Source organism: Littorina saxatilis, linkage group LG3 (assembly GCF_037325665.1).
Source record: "Littorina saxatilis isolate snail1 linkage group LG3, US_GU_Lsax_2.0, whole genome shotgun sequence".
Taxonomy (NCBI): domain Eukaryota; kingdom Metazoa; phylum Mollusca; class Gastropoda; order Littorinimorpha; family Littorinidae; genus Littorina; species Littorina saxatilis.
In genome coordinates this window covers 8636159-8654783 of record NC_090247.1, presented here as the reverse complement: position 1 = coordinate 8654783, position 18625 = coordinate 8636159, and the positions used below count along the sequence as shown (strand labels likewise).

Sequence of the window (18625 nt, the reverse complement as noted above, 5' to 3'; positions counted from 1 at the left end):
GAAAGAACATATGTCTATTACCACAGGCAGTTCATATAGCTTAGACCAGAAAAAAAAAGTATAGAAAAGAAGTTTTTTGTCGTCTGCATTACAAGAAGTTACTCTGACTGAAAGATCAAATTACTGATATTCGTTTGCAGAGCAACTTTCCACAGAAAAAAAGATGCGCCTGTGGGAGTACTCAGGTCAGGACCGGGTGAGGGGCATGGAATGCGAAAGGGGGGGATGTGTTATGGACTTGTGGCTTAACACCATAACTGAAAACTTGAAATACATTTAATTTCTACCCCAAACAACGACCAAACAGGAAACGGACAATTCTGCATTCGTCAGAAGGAGAACACCTCACCACAACCCGATTTTTGTCAACAATCTCAACTCAGAATCCAACGAAAACAAGACCAGCGCTATTTGTATACCTTCTTCCCCTCGTCACAGTTCCTGGGACAATTTTAATCCCACTAAATCCCCGTGTCGGTGACATCGGAGCTATTCCTGCCAAGATGCTGCAAATGGCCCTATTCCACACAGACCATATGAATCGCCATGAATTGATACATTTTAAAATTCGTGTTTGAATCGTAATCAGTTCGTGAAGTTCTTAAACTGATTCGCATATATATTCGTAGTCAGTTCTTGCAATTCTTGAGCAATCGGAAATTCGTGGCAAAAGTTTTGAGCTGTTCAAAATTTTGGCCACGAATCCCCGAATGAGTTAGGAATACCAACGAATCGATTGCGATTCAGTTACGATGCCTATCAGAATGTACTACGAATTTGTTACGAATTTTTGGAATCGGGAGTTCGTGGCCAAAATTTTGAATCGTGGTTTGTGTGGAATAGGGCCATTAGCTTGTCATAACCGTCTTCGCTAAATAGTGATAAATGAATATGGTGCCAAACGGTCTCCCCCCCCCTCCCCCCCGTTAGTGCTTAGCTTGAATAGTTAGCATGTAACAGGTTTTTACAAATTAATCCCAGCAACATTAACAGTTTATTTTAATTTTAATGGTACAAATGTACAAATTGATCTGTTACATTTTCAAATACACGGCCAAATTATCATGGATTAAATTTTAAAATCTCCCTCTTTTCCTAAACACACACACACACGTACACACACACACACACCACACACACACCACACACACACCACACACACACACACACACACACACACCATGCTCTCTCACTCTCTCTCAGGTGAATAAGTAGTAAGAAACGTCTTTTTCCTCAGACAGTTTATTCAGATATTCTCATGCATAAACTGAACTGGTAATTTTTTCCCTCAAAAATAAGCTGCAGTGTGATTTTGGAAGAATTAATATTACAAAATCAACATCACTTATAGATCACATAACAATTAACAAACTGAACACACTGATCAGAAGGATTAATATTAATCTGTATCACAGTCATCAATTTCAAAGATTCACATTGCATAGCAGTCACATTTTAGTGATGATTTTATTTTTTATGCAAGCTCTTTGGTATTTTAAAGGCACAGTACTTCCCGTGACAGAGATAATTCTGCTAATTCCACCTCACTTGTGGTCATAGTGTTTGTTCTTCAAAACTTGAGGCGGCGAAGCGTAAGCTTATCGATATTACAGTGGAACCCCCCTTTTAAAACCAAAAAGAATATGTGAAAATCAGTTCTTAAAAAGGAGGGAGTCTTAAAATGGGAGTAAATTTACAGAGTTTATTAACAGAAAGTCTGAGAAAAGACGGTCCGAAAAGGGAGGGAATCTTAAAGGTACTGAACTTGTCAAATCCAGGTGCACGGAGCCCCTGGGGCTTTTAGTCATACCTCAGGCAGCTATCCGTTAGAAGAACTACCAAGTTTCATTGACTTGCACCCAAAGAGTCAAGAACTGCAATTTTTTTACGAATTAATTTCGTACTCGGACCCGGCTGGTCTTGACCTATTTTTGGATCTAAATTTAGATCAGGTAGATCACCACATCATGCACAAAAAGACACGTCACTAGCAAACTATGTCAGACGTCATCATGAGTTTGTGTAAAACAAAATCGAGGCCGGAATCACTCAGTTGAATCGAACTCCGACCAAACACCAACGTAATAACTAGGTTAATTTATGCACTCGCGTGAACAAGAAACTGTCGAGCTTCACAGATGTCGTCGTTGGGTAGTTTTGGGTTTGTTTTACTACCATAGGAGGATTTTTGAACTGTAAATGCACTCAGCTGCAACAAAAACGCAAAACGACGGCTGTGAGATGCACTGTGCCTTTAAATTAGAGGGTCTTAAAAGGAGAGTCCCACCGTACTCGACTTCGCCATTCATTTCAAGTCAGCTCCGCACGAACTAGATGTTCTCAAACTTCATTCATCCTTTCTCACACAAGCGATTTTTAGCGACCGGTCTTCTCATTATATCTCAGAACTTCCCAACTTCGAGAGGTTGCGTGTTCAGGCCTGGGTCAGGCCGCAATTTTCTCCCCCCTTTCCTAACCTAGGTGGTGGGTTCAAGTGCTAGTCTTTCGGATGAGACGAAAAACCGAGGTCCCTTCGTGTACACTACATTGGGGTGTGCACGTTAAAGATCCCACGATTGACGATTGACGTCTTTCCTGGCAAAATTGTATAGGCATAGATAAAAATGTCCATCAAATACCCGTGGGACTTGGAATAAAGTAAAAAAAATTCCATCTCACACGGCATTAAGTCTCAGGAAACATGAATACACGCATGCAGGAAAAAAAAATATATGGGTAGCGCCGTATGTATGGCAGCTCTCTTTCCCCGGGGAGAAAGCAGCCCGAATTTCCATGAGAGTAACCTCATTGGACTGTAAATCTTATCCAATCCAATCCAATCCAATCCAATCCTCCACTAGGACACTCATGTTTTTTTAAGAAATTAATTCCTAACAAATACCCACTCTACACAGAAAGCGGTTAAGCTGTTGATTTTTGGTATAAATCTTGGTGGAAGGATGGCCTCATCTTGTGTAAACCCCGACTAGATCTGAGATGGTGAGCTGAATGGTTTACATGGGAAGGATAGTGCCTTTAAAATTAGATTGTAACGTAAATGAATAAAATACCAACACTTTCATTCGTCTTCAGTCTGCCTCAGATACCTAGGCAGGTAGCTTTGCTGAAATCAGTGGTTTCCATTAGATTTGTTTTACATACCATACAGTTGTGCGTGTGTGCATTGTGTGTGTGTGTATATGTCTGTGTGTTTGTGTGTGTGTGCGTTGCTTTGTGGACCTGTAGTGCATAAGCTGCTGTAGGGGACCCTGTACAACAAGAAAATGATGTGTGTGTGTGTGTGTGTGTGTGTGTGTGTACTGGTCTACACAGTTTCAGAATCAATATCACAAGCAGACTTTTGTACTTTTATCAACAGCACAAAATGTGTCATTAATAGCAAAAACCGTTACTTCCTCTCTCAATTGTATCTCATCTCATCTCCCCCCCCCCCCCCCTTCCCTCCATACTGAAATTGTAATAGTTAACAGCTGTGTTCCATTAAACAGAAGATAACTCTTCTTGTACAGGTCACGAATGATACACATCAGCTTTCAAGACACAACAGCACCATCCCCATCCTCCTCCCTGTCCACCTGTCTATCCAGAGGTCCGAACAAATCCTCCATCAACAGGTAGGACCGAAGACGAGCAGGCATCACGGTGGTGTTAACGTACTCCACCAGACGCAAGCCACACGCTCTCCTCAAGCACTCCCTGCAGAACCCCTGCAGCAATGGAACCCCTCTCTGGGCTGCAAAATCCTCCACAACTTTCATCACCCTTCTCTGTGGGTTGGAAATCGGCCGCAACACTCCCGCCAAAAACTGGGACACTTTGGGAGCTTGACCAGCATAGTAACCGCCTTTCAGAAGCATGTTCATGCCCAACACATCAGCGTTGTACACGGCAAGGTCAAGCATCGTCCAGCTGTTTCTCACTGCCTCTTCCAGTTTAGGTTTGACCAGAAAGCTGAGTCCAGGTATAGATCTAACAGGGGTGTTGATTTGAATCAAGTAGGACGCGATGTTGAGGGATTCTGGGAGGGTTCCTGCTTTCTCCAGCGCTAACGACATCACAGTTTCTCCTGTGGCCGTGACAGAGCCTGGCTGTGCTCCGTGTTTGACGAGCAATCGCACGATGGAGAGGTTGCCCAGAGTGACTGCAATGTGCAGCGGTGTCCATGATTCGTCTTCCAGTCGCTGCGAGAGGAATGATCGTTGGTTGACGTCTGCTCCCTGATGTATCAGCCAGCGTGTGCCGTGAAAACACCTGCAGAAATAATAAAGTCTGTTTCATGCGAAAAACAAGGAGTTGTAAGGGTAAATAATGATATAGCTGACATATAAAATAATATTGAATACTCTTGAGAGGAGAAATTTTTTTCATCTTCAGGGTTTAGCCTGGGAGAAAAAGGCAATGGGACATTTGTCCCCCTCAACCAAATTCCGATGGGACATTGTCGAAGGCAAGAAGCGCCAAAGAGGCCTGTACGCGTTTTGACCAAAGATGCAAAATGGTGCAATATGGTGCCATCTGAGAAGTAGCCGCTATATCCTGTTATCTCTGTATGTGTGTGTGTGTGTGTGTGTGTGTGTGTGTGTGTGTGTGTGTGTGTGTGTGTGTGTGTGTGTGTGTGTGTGTGTGTGTGTGTGTGTGTGTGTGTGTAATCCGATGTAGAGTGTACATTTGGTGGCGCAGTGGTACGTAATCTCAATGCGCCCTTTGACGCACTGAAGAGAATTGTGATGGGACATTTTCTGATTTAATGCGCCAATGGCGCCGGGCGCACTAGTAAATGAAACCCTGATCTTACATGTACAAAGATGGAGTACAACTGCCTAAATGGTGAGGGTGAGCAAAAATGGTCGTACATGTAATCTCTGTGCCCTGTGAGTGTGAGTGAACAACAACAACAACAACAACAACAACAACAACAACAACAACAACAACAACAACAACACATAGAGACTTGCCTGAGGGTAAGGCAGTAAAATGTTTACCCTGTTTGAATGGCATGGGTCATGTACATGTATTACAAATCAAGATCTAAAAAACAAAGGGAAGTAAGCGCTCTCAATGCATACGACATGTGTAACAGAGTAAGTGAGAGTTATTCGGAACCAGCCTCCTGGCACCTGAGAGACTTTCAACAAATCAAATCAAGTCCAAAAAAGCGTAAAAAAGTCTCACTTGCACACTAGGGCATGCATCAGGGGGGTGATGCATCGTTCCTGGTCATCCACGCGGATTCTGATGGGCATGTTGACGCCGTGGCCGCAGCTGACCAGGTACTGGACCAGGTCCACCTCGCTGTGGTTGAGGAATGTGTACATGAGGGGGTAGCGGAAGTGGGAACCCTGGACCATCGTGGCCTCCACGTGGAACCCTTTGTCCAGCATGGTCCTCAGCACTCTGTGCAGACCTGTGTAGAGAAGGAATTTATCATTTCTGAGATAAAACACAAGATGTCATTTGTTTAAAGGCACAGTAAGCCTCCCGTAAACCATCACAGATACTATCAGGCTTTTACACACAGTACAAACACCCTTCCATTTGAACGCTCACCAAACGGGAACATCCTAGGTGCCCTACGTAAAGAGCGAGCAATTTTTAAAGAATTAATTTTGCGCCGATTGCTTAGAGACGATCGGACCGTGGTGCGTTTTGGCGCAAGACCTAACTTTTAAAATCTAAATAATAAATTGACAGCTTGTTACACAAACATTCTTAAATCATAAAAGAATTCTTTTTTCATCAAGACAAGATCAGTACAATTCGAAGTTTTGAAAGTTTGAAAACAGAAAAGCCCGGAAGCAGGATCACGCAAGGTCGTGGTTCTCGAAGCAGACGACGGTTTAGAGGCATCGCCAGTTCCTCTAAACAGTCAAAAGCCATCGCTAGAGTTCTTGTGAACCACAGCCGTTTGTTTCGTGCATAGTGAGAGGTACATGGCTATTGCAGATAAGCTCACATCTAGTCACATTCAAATTACTAACCGACGACTACGTTGTGAAAAAGGGAAACTGGATCACACGGGTTTACGATGGCTCAGGGGTAAGATAAACCACGCAAAAATAAATTCTTTGAAAATTGCTCGCTCTTTACGGAGGGCACCTAGGATGTTCCCGTTTGGTGAGCGTTCAAATGGAAGGGTGCTTGTTCTGTGTGTAAAAACCTGACAGTATCTGTGATGGTTTACGGGAGGCTTACTGTGCCTTTAATTTCAGGGTTTGGTTTACATACAGGCTATGCGAAATTGGCATGTGTTATGTAAAAACATCCCATAAGAATAGGACACACACACATAAAAACACACACACACACATAAAAACACACACACACATAAAAACACACATAAAAACACACACACATAAAAACACACACACATAAAAACACACACACATACACACACACAATTTGGTAACATGATACAGTGGCAAATTCTAAGCTCATAATTATGGCACCAGATTGCACTGTTCACTAGTTTAGCTTTGGACAAAAACATCTCTGTGACCCCCCCCCCCCCCCCCCCCCCCCCCGGCCCCCCCTTTTACTAAATCCTATCCAAATTCACTTGAGGGGGTGAAATGATCCGAGACTGAACCCTCTAATTTAATTACATTAAATGTTCATTCTGGAAGCCAAATCCTGAAAAAGTAGTATCCCAAATCGTGAATAATATGCAGTCTACTCAAAAAAAGTGTTTTATTTGAAGCTTTGGGGTAACTTTTAACACATAGTTTTTTGCACCTATCATACGAGCAGTTCTGTTACTGCACAGACTGGTGAGAAACTAATGTTGGCTCATATAATCCAAGGGAAGTAACTGATGAATCTCACGATTCAGCTGCATACTTGTTGATGCGCTTACACACGAAGCGTATTTGACAATGACCTGTTAGAGATCCAAAATAAGCATGCGCTTTTGGACAGGTTTACAAAATGAATGGATGAACGCAAACAACGATTAAAATATATTCAGTCATTTTGATAATGCATGGCAAACTAGACCATTTGAAAAGTTGGAAGCACTTTTACACAGAAGTTTTCACAGAAAACTGTACAAACTAATATACTTAGGCGTAACAACTACAAAAAATTATGCATTAGTATTTGAGACAATGACAAAAGGTGCCGTTTTCATGTCAGTATGTCCCAAATGACATCACCAGTACATTTTTCATTCTATCTAATCTGTTTTCGTTCTATTTTTTCTAATAACATGCGTTAACAATTGATTGCCAACTGGAATGGAAGAGCACAAAAAGTGTAACTTGATATGCAGTTTCTCTAGAGGGAAAAACATCTTCCACTTTCATGTCAGTGTGTCCCATGCAACATACATTTGCCAAACAGCTATGTGTAAGTAGATTATTTGTTAGTGGTATAGAAAATACTGATCAACAATCAAAGTCAGTTTTCACATTCATTTTCTACCTATTTCTTATTTGTTTATTCTTTTGGCAATGGTGAAATGTCAGCAATCGTGTGTCATTCGGGACAGTAGACATGACACCTGACCTTTTGTCACAGTCTCATTTATCATTGTCGTAAGCAACAAAATAAGATAGTGTCAAGTCTTCAGTTCCAAAAAGATGACAAGACAGAACGTCTTACCAAACAAATATCTTCCATATTTGTAGGCATGGTACGCAATGGTAGTCCCGTGAGCGTTCTCAGCGTACATATCCGCCCCATGGTCTATCAGGAATCCTGCCGCATCGCCATTATCATACATGCACGTCAAGCGCAGCGGGCAGAAAGATTCGTTATTGTTCGCAATGTTCACCCCAAATTTCAACGCAAGTAGCTGAAAGCAGGCAACGAGACTCTTCTCTGTCGTAGCCAACCACAGGCAGAGCTCCAAAATCACCACCTTCACATCCGACGTCAGTTCTTCTAAAAACGTCTCCACCAAAAACACCACAACCTCAGTGGATCCTCCGTTCAAAGCGTGCACGAAGAGCTTCAGCAAAACGGCAGAGTCTCGGTAAGAGTAATACTCAGAGTAGAACTGCCGCACACATTCATCAGAAGAGGTGAAGAGGTGTCTGAGGAAGTCCAGATTTCCAGCTGATGCGGCCACATCGGCAAAAGTGACAGTGAGAGGGACGGAGGTTTCGGTGATTGTGCGGTGAAAGGGTGAGTGGTGAAGAAGGTCAAGGTAGAGCTGGTTGCGGTCGAGCGAGGGGTGAATCACCAGGTCTAGCGAAGTCGGGTAGCTGTAGAGGTCCACTGTCTCCGGCTGCACATCAGGGCGTCGCTCACACTTACCTAAACAACAACAGACAAATAATGACTTTCTGTACAGTGGACCACTATAAGACCTCCACAAATCTAAGAAAATCAAGTCTGAAATAAGTGGGATTCTGAAAAGATGTTAGCAAAAATAAAAAATAATAAAAAATCAAATAAAAAACCAACAAGGTAAACCTTGGAATAACCGCTTTGGCTGTCTAAACATCTCCCCAAAGTTAACCCTATCCCAGTCTTGCAGAAGCAGACGATGTGCTCACACCAACAAAAAAACAACAATCTGCAATATTCTCCCAACATGAAGGTATATCTCTTCTTCGGGTAATCATCAGCCTCCCCCTGCATCTATGAATAAGGATATATATGGACTCATCCAAGTACAAGTATAAGGATACAATTCCAAACAGAACAGGGCTGGCATGCAAGAGTAGAGGTTAGAAACCTTTGCCCGTGATAAAAAACGCTGGCGCTGAACCCGAGTACTCTTCAGACTGGCTCGCTCCCCCAGTATGAAAGTTTTTTTATTCCCCCCTCTGCTTCTTTACCTCTGTAAACTTGTAGGGGTAGTTATTTTTCGATAATGACCCAGCAACCAAACAAATAACGACCCAGCAACAGCCTGAATCCTCGATAGTGCAATGGGTTGAGAAGTTGTTCTGTTTCGGTACTACTTTTTGCGACTGAAAAGTTCCGAACGCTCTAATGTACAAAGTATACATCTCTGGAGCAAACAATACAAACATACCGCATTTAAATTAACAACTACAGGCCTGAACACATGAATCTCCATATAAAATCCATGAGTTCGGTTGTTTTCTGAATCAAGAAGAGTAGTTCCCCTTCTTTTCACTCAGTTTCCGACAACAGACTGCAATCTGACGGTCAGTTTTCAACAATATTTCATTTAATAAACGGATCACACGCAACCAAATGTACACATCTCATCAATTTAAACAACATAAAGCGGTTTCATACACTATTTTCCCCAGAAAACTGAACTTCATACAGTTTTTAACGTTGGAACACGGGTGCAAAAGTTCGTCTGCTAGTCCCATTTGACGAAAGAACATTATCCTAAGCGATACCAAAACATATTCAGAACACACAATATCTGCCTTTGCCGCCACAGCAGAATAACAGCATATCTGTGTACTTGATTTTAGTCCAAAATAGGAAAACTGACAAGAAGTGTTAACAGAATGGAATGATTTGCACGGAACTATACAACCGCGCATTAATCGATCGCCTGCGCAGGTTGACTGGTTGAGTGAATAGGATTCGATCAAACTTTCGCAAAAAACCTCCTCTTCTCTTTGAATAACTGAAGAAAGGAGGAATAAAGAGGTTAGACACCTCGTCTCAGTGATTATAAAAAATAATGGTCTCAGTTCGCGGTCATGAAAAAGCTTGCTAAAGCTCGCATTTTTCATGATCCGCTAACTTCGACCATTATTTTTAATAATCACGGAGACTCGGCATGTAACCTCTACGTCTTGTGCACGTGGATTTAAAAAAAAAAAATTTTTTTAAAAATTTATTTTACACAATTAAAAAAATTATTTGAGTAAAATATAACATTAAAACGTTCATAATAAACAATAGTAAACAAGAATTAAAAAAAAATAATAAAATAGACCGCCCATGCCGGGAATCGAACCCGGATCCCTTTGGCCACCAAGCCACAACCTTGAATCACTGACACAGTGTCCCTGTCGCTCTCTCTCGTGCTCTCTGTCTCTCTTTCAGTCTCACCGAGACCAAACCTGCACTGTAGTTTCTTTGCCGAGACCAAATTAATCCACACCCGTCGGCTGTCTTGCAATTCATGCTTTTCTCGTCACTGCGTGAGGTGTTCGGCTCAGCCGCCCAAAGTCTCCCCTTTAGTTCAGTGACTGGCTGTTCGCAAAGCGACCAGCCTCCCACCGCAAAAACTCCCACCGTTAAGAGTGGCTTTTGTGATTTATTTCGCATTTAGGTCCCAGGTAACATTATGAAGTTTTAATACGATCAATCGGACCTATTATCAAGTTAGTGTATCAACTTTTGAATGAACTGCGCCCAGTAGTTTCCCAGCAATAAGCTGTTAAGTCAAGACAGACAGACAGATACACAGACACACAATTAAAGTCTGCAGGACCCTAGTACTGCGTACTCGGGGATAAACTGTACTCTCAACATAGTTTATCCTGGATTAAAGTCTCCAAGCTTAATAGACTCCTGCATCACCGGCCAAGATAGCCAAAATGTACAAAAACCACAATAAAGATTCTCTGGATTACTCAAATGTTTTAAAATGCATCATCAAAAGTGTAAATCTGTTCGCATCTTAGATTAACAAACATTAAGAACTGGAGGCAAATGGAACCCCCCCAAAAGTTCCCCAGACCCCCCCCCCCCCCCCCCCCCAACCCTTTTCTTTTGTAAATTGTTTTCTTTCTTTTTTCTTTTTTTCTGAACAAAACAAGTTCCTGAGAAGTCTTATATTTACTCACACAAGACAGGCTCGATAGGATTGCACAGCACATGTTCACCAGAACAAGTGAACAGTTTGGAGACATCAGTTTTATTTTTCTCTCGTCTTCTCGACCCCCATGCTGCTTTGAAGAATGCTATCCGCTCTCTGGCTGCATTCACCACTGTAAAAGAGAAGCGACAAAATCAGCTGAATATAATTGAGTGTAAAGGCTTATCCACTGATGTACATGTACCATAACACGATTTTCAGAATTAATGACAAAGTCTAATTGGCTATTACATTTTACCCATAACTTTTCTGGAATTCCACTTCCTAATCCTACGCTTGCCTGTTATTTTCCGCCATATGCAGACAAGACATATGGCTGCTTCTTAGTATAATGAATCTATATATATATATCTATTATTTAGAAAAATGTCTAGTGCTTCACCTGTTCTGGGATTTTTATGTTACACATTCTGATCTCAAAATAAGTTTCTCTTGAGATCAGTGGTTACACTTCCAGTGTTGATCCCAGGCCTTGATGTTGATCTTTACCCAGTCACGCATACTTTTTTCATCTGAGGCATTAAATTGTTTTAGCCCCAGGGTACATTGAATGTCAGATAGCTATGAAAAATCAAATGGGGTAGATTTTGACAACAATTTTTTGGCAGTCAGAACATTTGGACCGATAAGTATTTTGACTGTATGTGCAACTGACCTATTGTCCTCTAAGTCTGGGAACAACACTGCATTTCTATGACGTTATGATCTGGCTTAGCTAACTAATGCTGTTGTTACTGTGTAGTGGTGTGTTTATAAAAAAAAAATCTTATCCCCATCAATGCAGAATAATTATATTGTACAGACAGCTGGTAATAGTTTCCGAATATATATCTGAATTATTTTAGTGAGTCCTCCATTTTTTGCAAACAATATACTCGAATGATATATATAACCAGTGATGGCGCTAGTATTTTTTCAAACCGGTACGCAAACTTTAATGATGCAAATAGTCCAGAAAAAAACGGTAGGCTGGTCATTGGAACCAGTAAGAGTCAGTACTGCTTTTGTTGTTTTGCCAGCAAAAAAAACCCGGTAGTTCAAAAATCAACCGGTAGGTCATACCAGCAGCCATTTTTGTTCCGGTATTTTGTAATTTCAACCGGTAAAATAAGATAATTACCGGTTAACGCCAATATTGTATAACTAGATGATTACCCGCTTCGCCGGGTACCGGCTTCGCCAGGATATGCAGAGAACAACAACAAAGACAGTTATAACTGAAAGTGAAAGCTCCTTGAATACCCCATTTTTTAAGTAAGACATGTTATTTTTCATTGTACAGTGGTACCTGCAATGTGTGGCCCCTCTGATGAGAGGACACCTCCCTTAAAAGGACACCTCCCTTAAAAGGACACCTCCATTAAAAGGACACATTCTGAGGTCCCTTTGTCTATTAAGTATTATCTCCACCAAAATATACCTGTCATGACAGGCCACCTGCAATGTAGGGACACTTTTTGCTGGTCCAAAGGGTGTCCTTTCATCGCAGGTACCACTGTAAGAGTGGAGTGTATCAACTGATTGTGTACTTGCAGTTGAAAAAAACAAGACAAATTATTACTAGCAGTTCTCTGGTTGATGCAATGAAGTTTGTGCGGTGAGTACACATTAAACTTTCCCCAACTATCTCTTCTCACAGGCATAAGGCTGATAGTGTCCTATCTCTTCTCACAGGCAGAAGGCTGATAGTGTCCTATCTCTGAGAAGATAAAGCTAGATAGGATCCACAAAACTACAAATAAATCATGGTAATGACAATGTGGTGGTATCACCTTGTACAGCCAAGTATAGTCATGCCATGGAGAAAAAACAAACACCTTGTGTAACCCTACAGCGGAGCAAAATTAGAACCTTGGGAGGGAACAGAAGACTTCAAGGTACAGGTATGGCAGAAGGGGCATGACATTATTCAGAAATGCTGCAGAAAACCTGTTTTTTCTGGAGCATTTCTGTTTTTCTGCAGAATAACTGAATAAAGTCATATTCCGCGAAGGATACCGTCAACCATAAGTGGGTGCCTTCCCTGTAGGTGCACTTCCTGTAGGCATCTTTTAATGATACATACTACTGTTCAGCTCAATCAAGCGCCAAGCACATGACTCACCTCAGTGCGGCATCCCTTCAAAGCCGTGACACCAAAACTGCAGTTCGACTGACAGGAGGACTTAATTGATTATCTCATCTCTTGAATAACAATTGCAACACTGAATCAAATCTTTTTTTTTAAATAAAGAAAAGGATAAATTTTACCGATGTGGCTACGCATCACGTGACTTTCCGTTTCACTTTCAGCAAGATCGGCAAAACGCTACAAGAAATTCACCCAGGTGCATTCCCTGTATTCAGGCAAAACGCCTGCAGGAAGTGCACCAACAGGGAATGCACCCACTTTTGGTCGACTTACACCCCTTCTGCACCAGTTAAAGACAACACTGGATGCTTGTTATTCTCACCTTGCTTGTGTCTGTTAGACTGTAATTGCTGATCCATTTTGCAAATGACATCTGGGTATGAACTGAAGAATATTAATACAAAGGTTAAACACAGAAAGAATAACAATGTTATGAATGTACTGCTGCATTTAAAATATATTTGCACAAAAGTTGATTTTCATGCAAAAGGCTTCTTTCTCGACCCCAACCTTCTCTCTCTGTATCTCTCACACACACAAACACACACACACACACACACGTACACACACACACACACACACACACACACACACACACACACATACACACACACACACACACACACACACACACACACACACACACAGTGACACACACACACACACACACACACGTACCCGATCTAAAACTGCTCATCAACTGCACAAGCAAGTGACTGGACCAAGCTTTCTTCCTACCGGAAGCTACATTTCAGATGTTCCGGAAATTTTGTTTGGTCCTTCAGAGTAGCGCCCCTCTGTTTTGTTTGTTTCTAATAATAGATGCTAACTTCCCTGGTTATACGGATTTTCCCGCTAGACTTCCTCACTCACTACTCGGGATTACGGTATGACTTGTTCATACGTGAAAACAAATTCTGCACTGGATATCATAATCTCAATGTGAAAACATAATTATCATGTCTCCCGAATAAACAAAAAGATAGCACTGCAATACTCTATAATTATTGACAACTCCCGGCTTTTATGTACATACTCAGGCCAACTGCACTTGTATTATAGTAACGTTGACACCCTGAATACCAAGCGAGCTGAGCTTGCTGCCCTTGTGGAGATCCACAAGCCCTCGATCATTGGCATTACGGAAATCAAACCGAAGAACGCTCGGTACAGTTTGCAGGAGTGTGAACTAGCAATACCAGACTACGAAATGTTTCATAATTTGGAAACCGGATCAAGAGGAATATGTCTGTATATACACAGCAGCCTGAAACCCTCCCCTGTAGACACTATATATAGACAGTGATTTTGAAGAACACATGCTAGCAGAATGCAAAAGAGACAACCTGCCCTCACTGCTTGTGGGGCTGGTCTACCGAAGCCCAAACTCCAGCAAAGACAACAACGAGAAGCTGAACTCCCTACTAGTGAAGGCTGCACAACTGAAACACTACGAGCTACTGATTATGGGAGACTTCAACTACCCAGAGATAGATTGGGACTTGAGCACCAGCGAAGCAGGACCATCACACCCAGCAACCTCTTTCGTCAAAGCAACAAAGGATGCATTTCTGGTACAGCACCAAAAAGAGCCCACAAGGTTTCGCCCAGGACAGAAGGCCAACATAGTGGACCTAGTCATATGTTTTGACCATCGAGGAAGGCACAGTGGAAGAACGTTAACTTATCAGCACCACGCCAGGTATGGGCAAGAGCGATCACTTCACCCTCATCATCGACCTGAGTATGAACACGAAGAAGCCCACAGCACGCACTTCTTTCAACTACGCAAAAATGGATGCTGACGTCCTGACTAGGGAACTGGGAGCGATCAACTGGGAGAGAGAGGGAAAGGGACTGAAGGTGGAAGAATACTGGACCCTGCTGAAAGGCAAGATCTCCAGTGCAGTTGAGAAGGCAGTACCGAAACGCAACACACAAGGCAGACGCAGGCAGAAGTGGATGGATGGTGGCACGCTGACCTCAGTACGAACCAAGCACAAACTGTTCCGACGATGGCTACAGACGAAGAGTGGGGAGGACTACACGGCCTATGTAAGAGCAAGGAATCGAGCATCGGCAGCCTGCAGGAGAGCAAAAAAGAAGCTGGAGAAAACTGTCGCAAAGAGCGCCAGGACCAACCCCAAGGCATTCTGGTCATACGTGAAGTCCAAGACCTCGACAAGATCGGGCGTGGGCGACCTAAAGAAAGAGGACGGAAATCGAGACACAGTAGACCAGGACAAGGCAGAGCTGCTTAACACCTTTTTTCAGAGTGTATTCACCAATGAAGATGACGGCCCACTACCACAGCCTCCAACCTACAACTACGGAGAAGCACTCGTTGACTTCGACATCAAGGACGAGGAGGTGAAGAAGAAGCTCCAGGGTCTGAAGACGAACAAAGCGGGTGGACCGGATGGCATCAGCCCCTTGGTACTCTCGACGGCTGCGGACTCACTAGCACACCCAGTAGCGGAACTCTTCCGTCGCTCTCTGGCAGCCGAACAAGTACCAGGCGACTGGAAACGAGCTACGGTGACTCCTATCTTTAAGAAAGGAAGTCGCCTGACCCCAGGCAACTACAGACCGGTGAGCCTGACCTGTATCCTGTGCAAAGTGATGGAGGGTCTAGTGAGGGAGAGAGTCATGCAGCACCTGGCAGAGAATAACCTTATCCACAAAGAGCAACACGGTTTCGTCGCAGGCCGGTCATGCGTGACTCAACTCCTGGATGTGTTGGACGCCTGGACTGAGGTTCTTGACGCTGGCGGGAGTGTGGACATCATTTACACTGATTTTATGAAAGCGTTCGATTCGGTGCCTCACAAACGTCTGCTGTCGAAAGTTGCGGCCCACGGAATCCAAGGAAAGGTCCTAGGATGGGTGGAGTCATTCCTCACGGACAGAACCCAGTGCGTAATGGTCAACGGAGCATCCTCACAGCAAGCTAAAGTCACTAGCGGCGTGCCGCAAGGCAGCGTTTGCGGGCCTCTACTCTTCGTCATCTACATCAACGACCTGCCGGAGGTGTGTTCCTGTCCTATCCGCCTATTCGCCGACGATACGAAGGTCTACACTCGCAGCGACACAGAGGGGGGGGGGGGGGGGGGGCAGAGGCACTACAGCATGACCTGGACAGTCTACAACAGTGGTCGGACAACTGGCTGCTCCGCTTCCACCCAGAGAAGTTCCACGCCTTGAAGCTCGGCAACAAGAAGTCCGAGACAAAGTACTTTATGAAGGGGAAGAGGGGAGGGGTGGATGTCAACATTGAGCTACAGGAGAGTGAGGTGGAGAAAGACTTGGGTGTGCACGTCGACAACAGACTGAGCTTCAAAGAACACGTCAGCATAGTCTCTGGAAAGGCCAACCAGATCGTGGGCGTCATCAGGAGAACTTTTGACTACCTGACGGAGGAAATGTTCATCCAACTATACTGACAAGAGTCTGGTCCGACCCAAGTTGGAATACGGGCACTCAGTGTGGCAGCCACACCACAAGACGCTATGTGCTGAAGTGGAGAACGTGCAACGCAGAGCGACCAAACTCATTCCAGGTCTGAAAGACGAGCCCTACTGTGAGAGGCTGAAAGCTCTGAAACTTCCAAGCCTGGAACACCGTCGCCTGCGGGGCGACATGATAGATGCCTTCAAGTATGTGCACGGCATGTACGAAGCGGACAGACCCCACTTTGAGCCCATCAGCAGTAGAGACATTAGAGGCCACTCTCTGAAACTCGGCAAAGACCACTGTAGACTGAACGTACGAAGCAATTACTTCTCCCAGCGAGTAGTGAACACCTGGAACAGTTTGCCTGAAGAGGCAGTAACAGCGCCATCAGTCAACAGCTTTAAGACCAGGATAGACAATTTCTGGCGCCACAGTACTTCTATGTACAACCCTACCTGCCTCGTCTAGATTGTAGAATAGCCCGCCACGCATGCTACAGTCTAGTAATAGGACCTATGTAAAGGCTACACAGCCTACCTCATAGTAAACTTCAAGTTCAAGTTCAAGTTCAAGTTTTACAAAACCGGACTCAACAATTTTGTGCTGACTGATTTAAAAAATTAAGATGTCCTTCTGATTGGCACTAACTCTTTGTCTTTGAAATATTTGACGGTCAAGTATATGTTGGCATTCATAGTCACTCTGGTATTCGTTTCAGTCAATCAATATTTTTTCATCATCAGGTGTTTGTTTTTTTGGCAAGCGATTCACAGAGCGCGGCGCGCTGTGCAGCGCGGCGATTCACAGAGCGCGGCGGCGTGTTGTGCAGCGCAGGGATTCCCAGAGCGCGGCTATTGACAGTTTTATTTCTCAAATAGATCAGATAGATGTAGCTGTTGTAAACTTTGCGATTGTGAAGGAAATGTAACAGCAGAATACATCGCGCGTCGTGAATCGCAGCGCTCCTCGATCGTAGCCGCGTCGCGCGTTGTAAATCGCGGCAACGCTGCACAACGCGCCGCGCGGTGTGAATCCACTTCGGTTTTGTTTAACTCACTGATTTAGCAATACTCATATCTGGCCATAAAAGAAAAGAAAAACATCGAAAATATCTCTTAATGGAATCCTACACCTGTGGAGATAATAAGCGGAAGCATTGCAAAGTCAGTCCTAGATCACACTCAAAGCAGAACGAAAGTTACGTACCTCAATCATTCACTTCGATCGGCGTTTAGTCCGCCGACAGTGATTAAAAGTGGAATTTTGACTTTGATATCTGACAGCTGACGTCCTAGTCATGTCAGTGAAGTGCTCAACCGAAGATATGTTGTCCCGCAGTGCAGACAAAACAAAATAATAAAAAAACGCTCGCGCTGGACCCCGAGTACTCTTCAGACTGGCTCGCTCACCCAGTATGAAAGTTTTTGTCTTGTGCACGTTTAAGACCAAGTGATTGCTCTGTGTGAATTACAGGCATTCCCTTTGCTATATAAATACATTGCATGCGAGGATGTGCGTGGTGACTGGCCTTTCTCTTTTATTTGATCACAGTGAAAATGCACACACACACGCACTCTCTCTCCCTCACTCCCTCTCTCTCTCCCTCTCTCTCTCTCTCTCTTTCTTACACACACACACACACACACACACACACACACACACACACACACACACACACACACACACGAGTACACTCATGCACGCGCACGCACACACACACACACACACACACACACACACAAACACACAAACACACACACACACACACACACACACACACACAAACAGTAACTCTAACACATGTGCACAAAATGAACACACACACACACCGCGCGAGAGAAAAAGACTACAGGGATGATGCATTAATTGACGTCAAAGACTTTCGACCGTGAGGTAATCTTTTTATTACGCTATATTTCTCGTCACTGTGTGACGCGTTCGGCTGTTCTATCAGACTGCCTGGCTGTTTTTATATGTTATACTCTTACTTTCTCCCAAGCGCAAGACAAATTCTTCTCTGAAAATTGAAGCCAATAAAAATTTGAGTTGAGTTGAGTTGAGTTGAGGGGGGCTGTAGCTCCGCGAATTTCCCCCGCCGCCAAGTCGTTTTTGTTTGGTTTATTTCGCCTTTAGGTCCCAGGTAACATTATCCCCGAGTACGCTAGTACAAGGGTCCAGCAGACTTTAATTGTCTGTGTGTCTGTGTGTGTGTCTCGACTTAACAGCTTATTGCTGGGAAACTACTGGGCGCAGCTCGT

At 43.6% G+C, this 18625-nt stretch overlaps 1 protein-coding gene across 1 annotated transcript; it reads right to left on the bottom strand.

Moving 5' to 3' along the window:
- Positions 1 to 1223: 1223 nt before the first annotated feature.
- LOC138961536 (uncharacterized) lies at positions 1224 to 13687 on the bottom strand. Its single transcript, XM_070333191.1, has 6 exons — positions 13593 to 13687; positions 13237 to 13298; positions 10752 to 10895; positions 7621 to 8277; positions 5194 to 5425; positions 1224 to 4272 (listed from the first exon to the last, which is right to left on the bottom strand). Exons 2-6 carry the CDS (start codon positions 13271 to 13273, stop codon positions 3555 to 3557), a joined length of 1788 nt encoding a protein of 595 aa, XP_070189292.1. The 5' UTR covers positions 13274 to 13298; positions 13593 to 13687; the 3' UTR covers positions 1224 to 3554.
- Positions 13688 to 18625: the final 4938 nt, after the last annotated feature.

What these genes read in the sequence shown, in the direction of transcription:
- LOC138961536 (XM_070333191.1), bottom strand. Translation starts at nt 13,273, where the DNA reads ATGGATCAGCAATTACAGTCTAACAGACACAAGCAAG. An exon ending in GTCTAACAGACACAAGCAAG is followed by an intron (nt 10,896 to 13,236) that starts GTGAGAATAACA and finishes TCTCTTTTACAG; the next exon opens with TGGTGAATGCAGCCAGAGAG. An exon ending in ATATGGAAGATATTTGTTTG is followed by an intron (nt 5,426 to 7,620) that starts GTAAGACGTTCT and finishes TTCTCTACACAG; the next exon opens with GTCTGCACAGAGTGCTGAGG.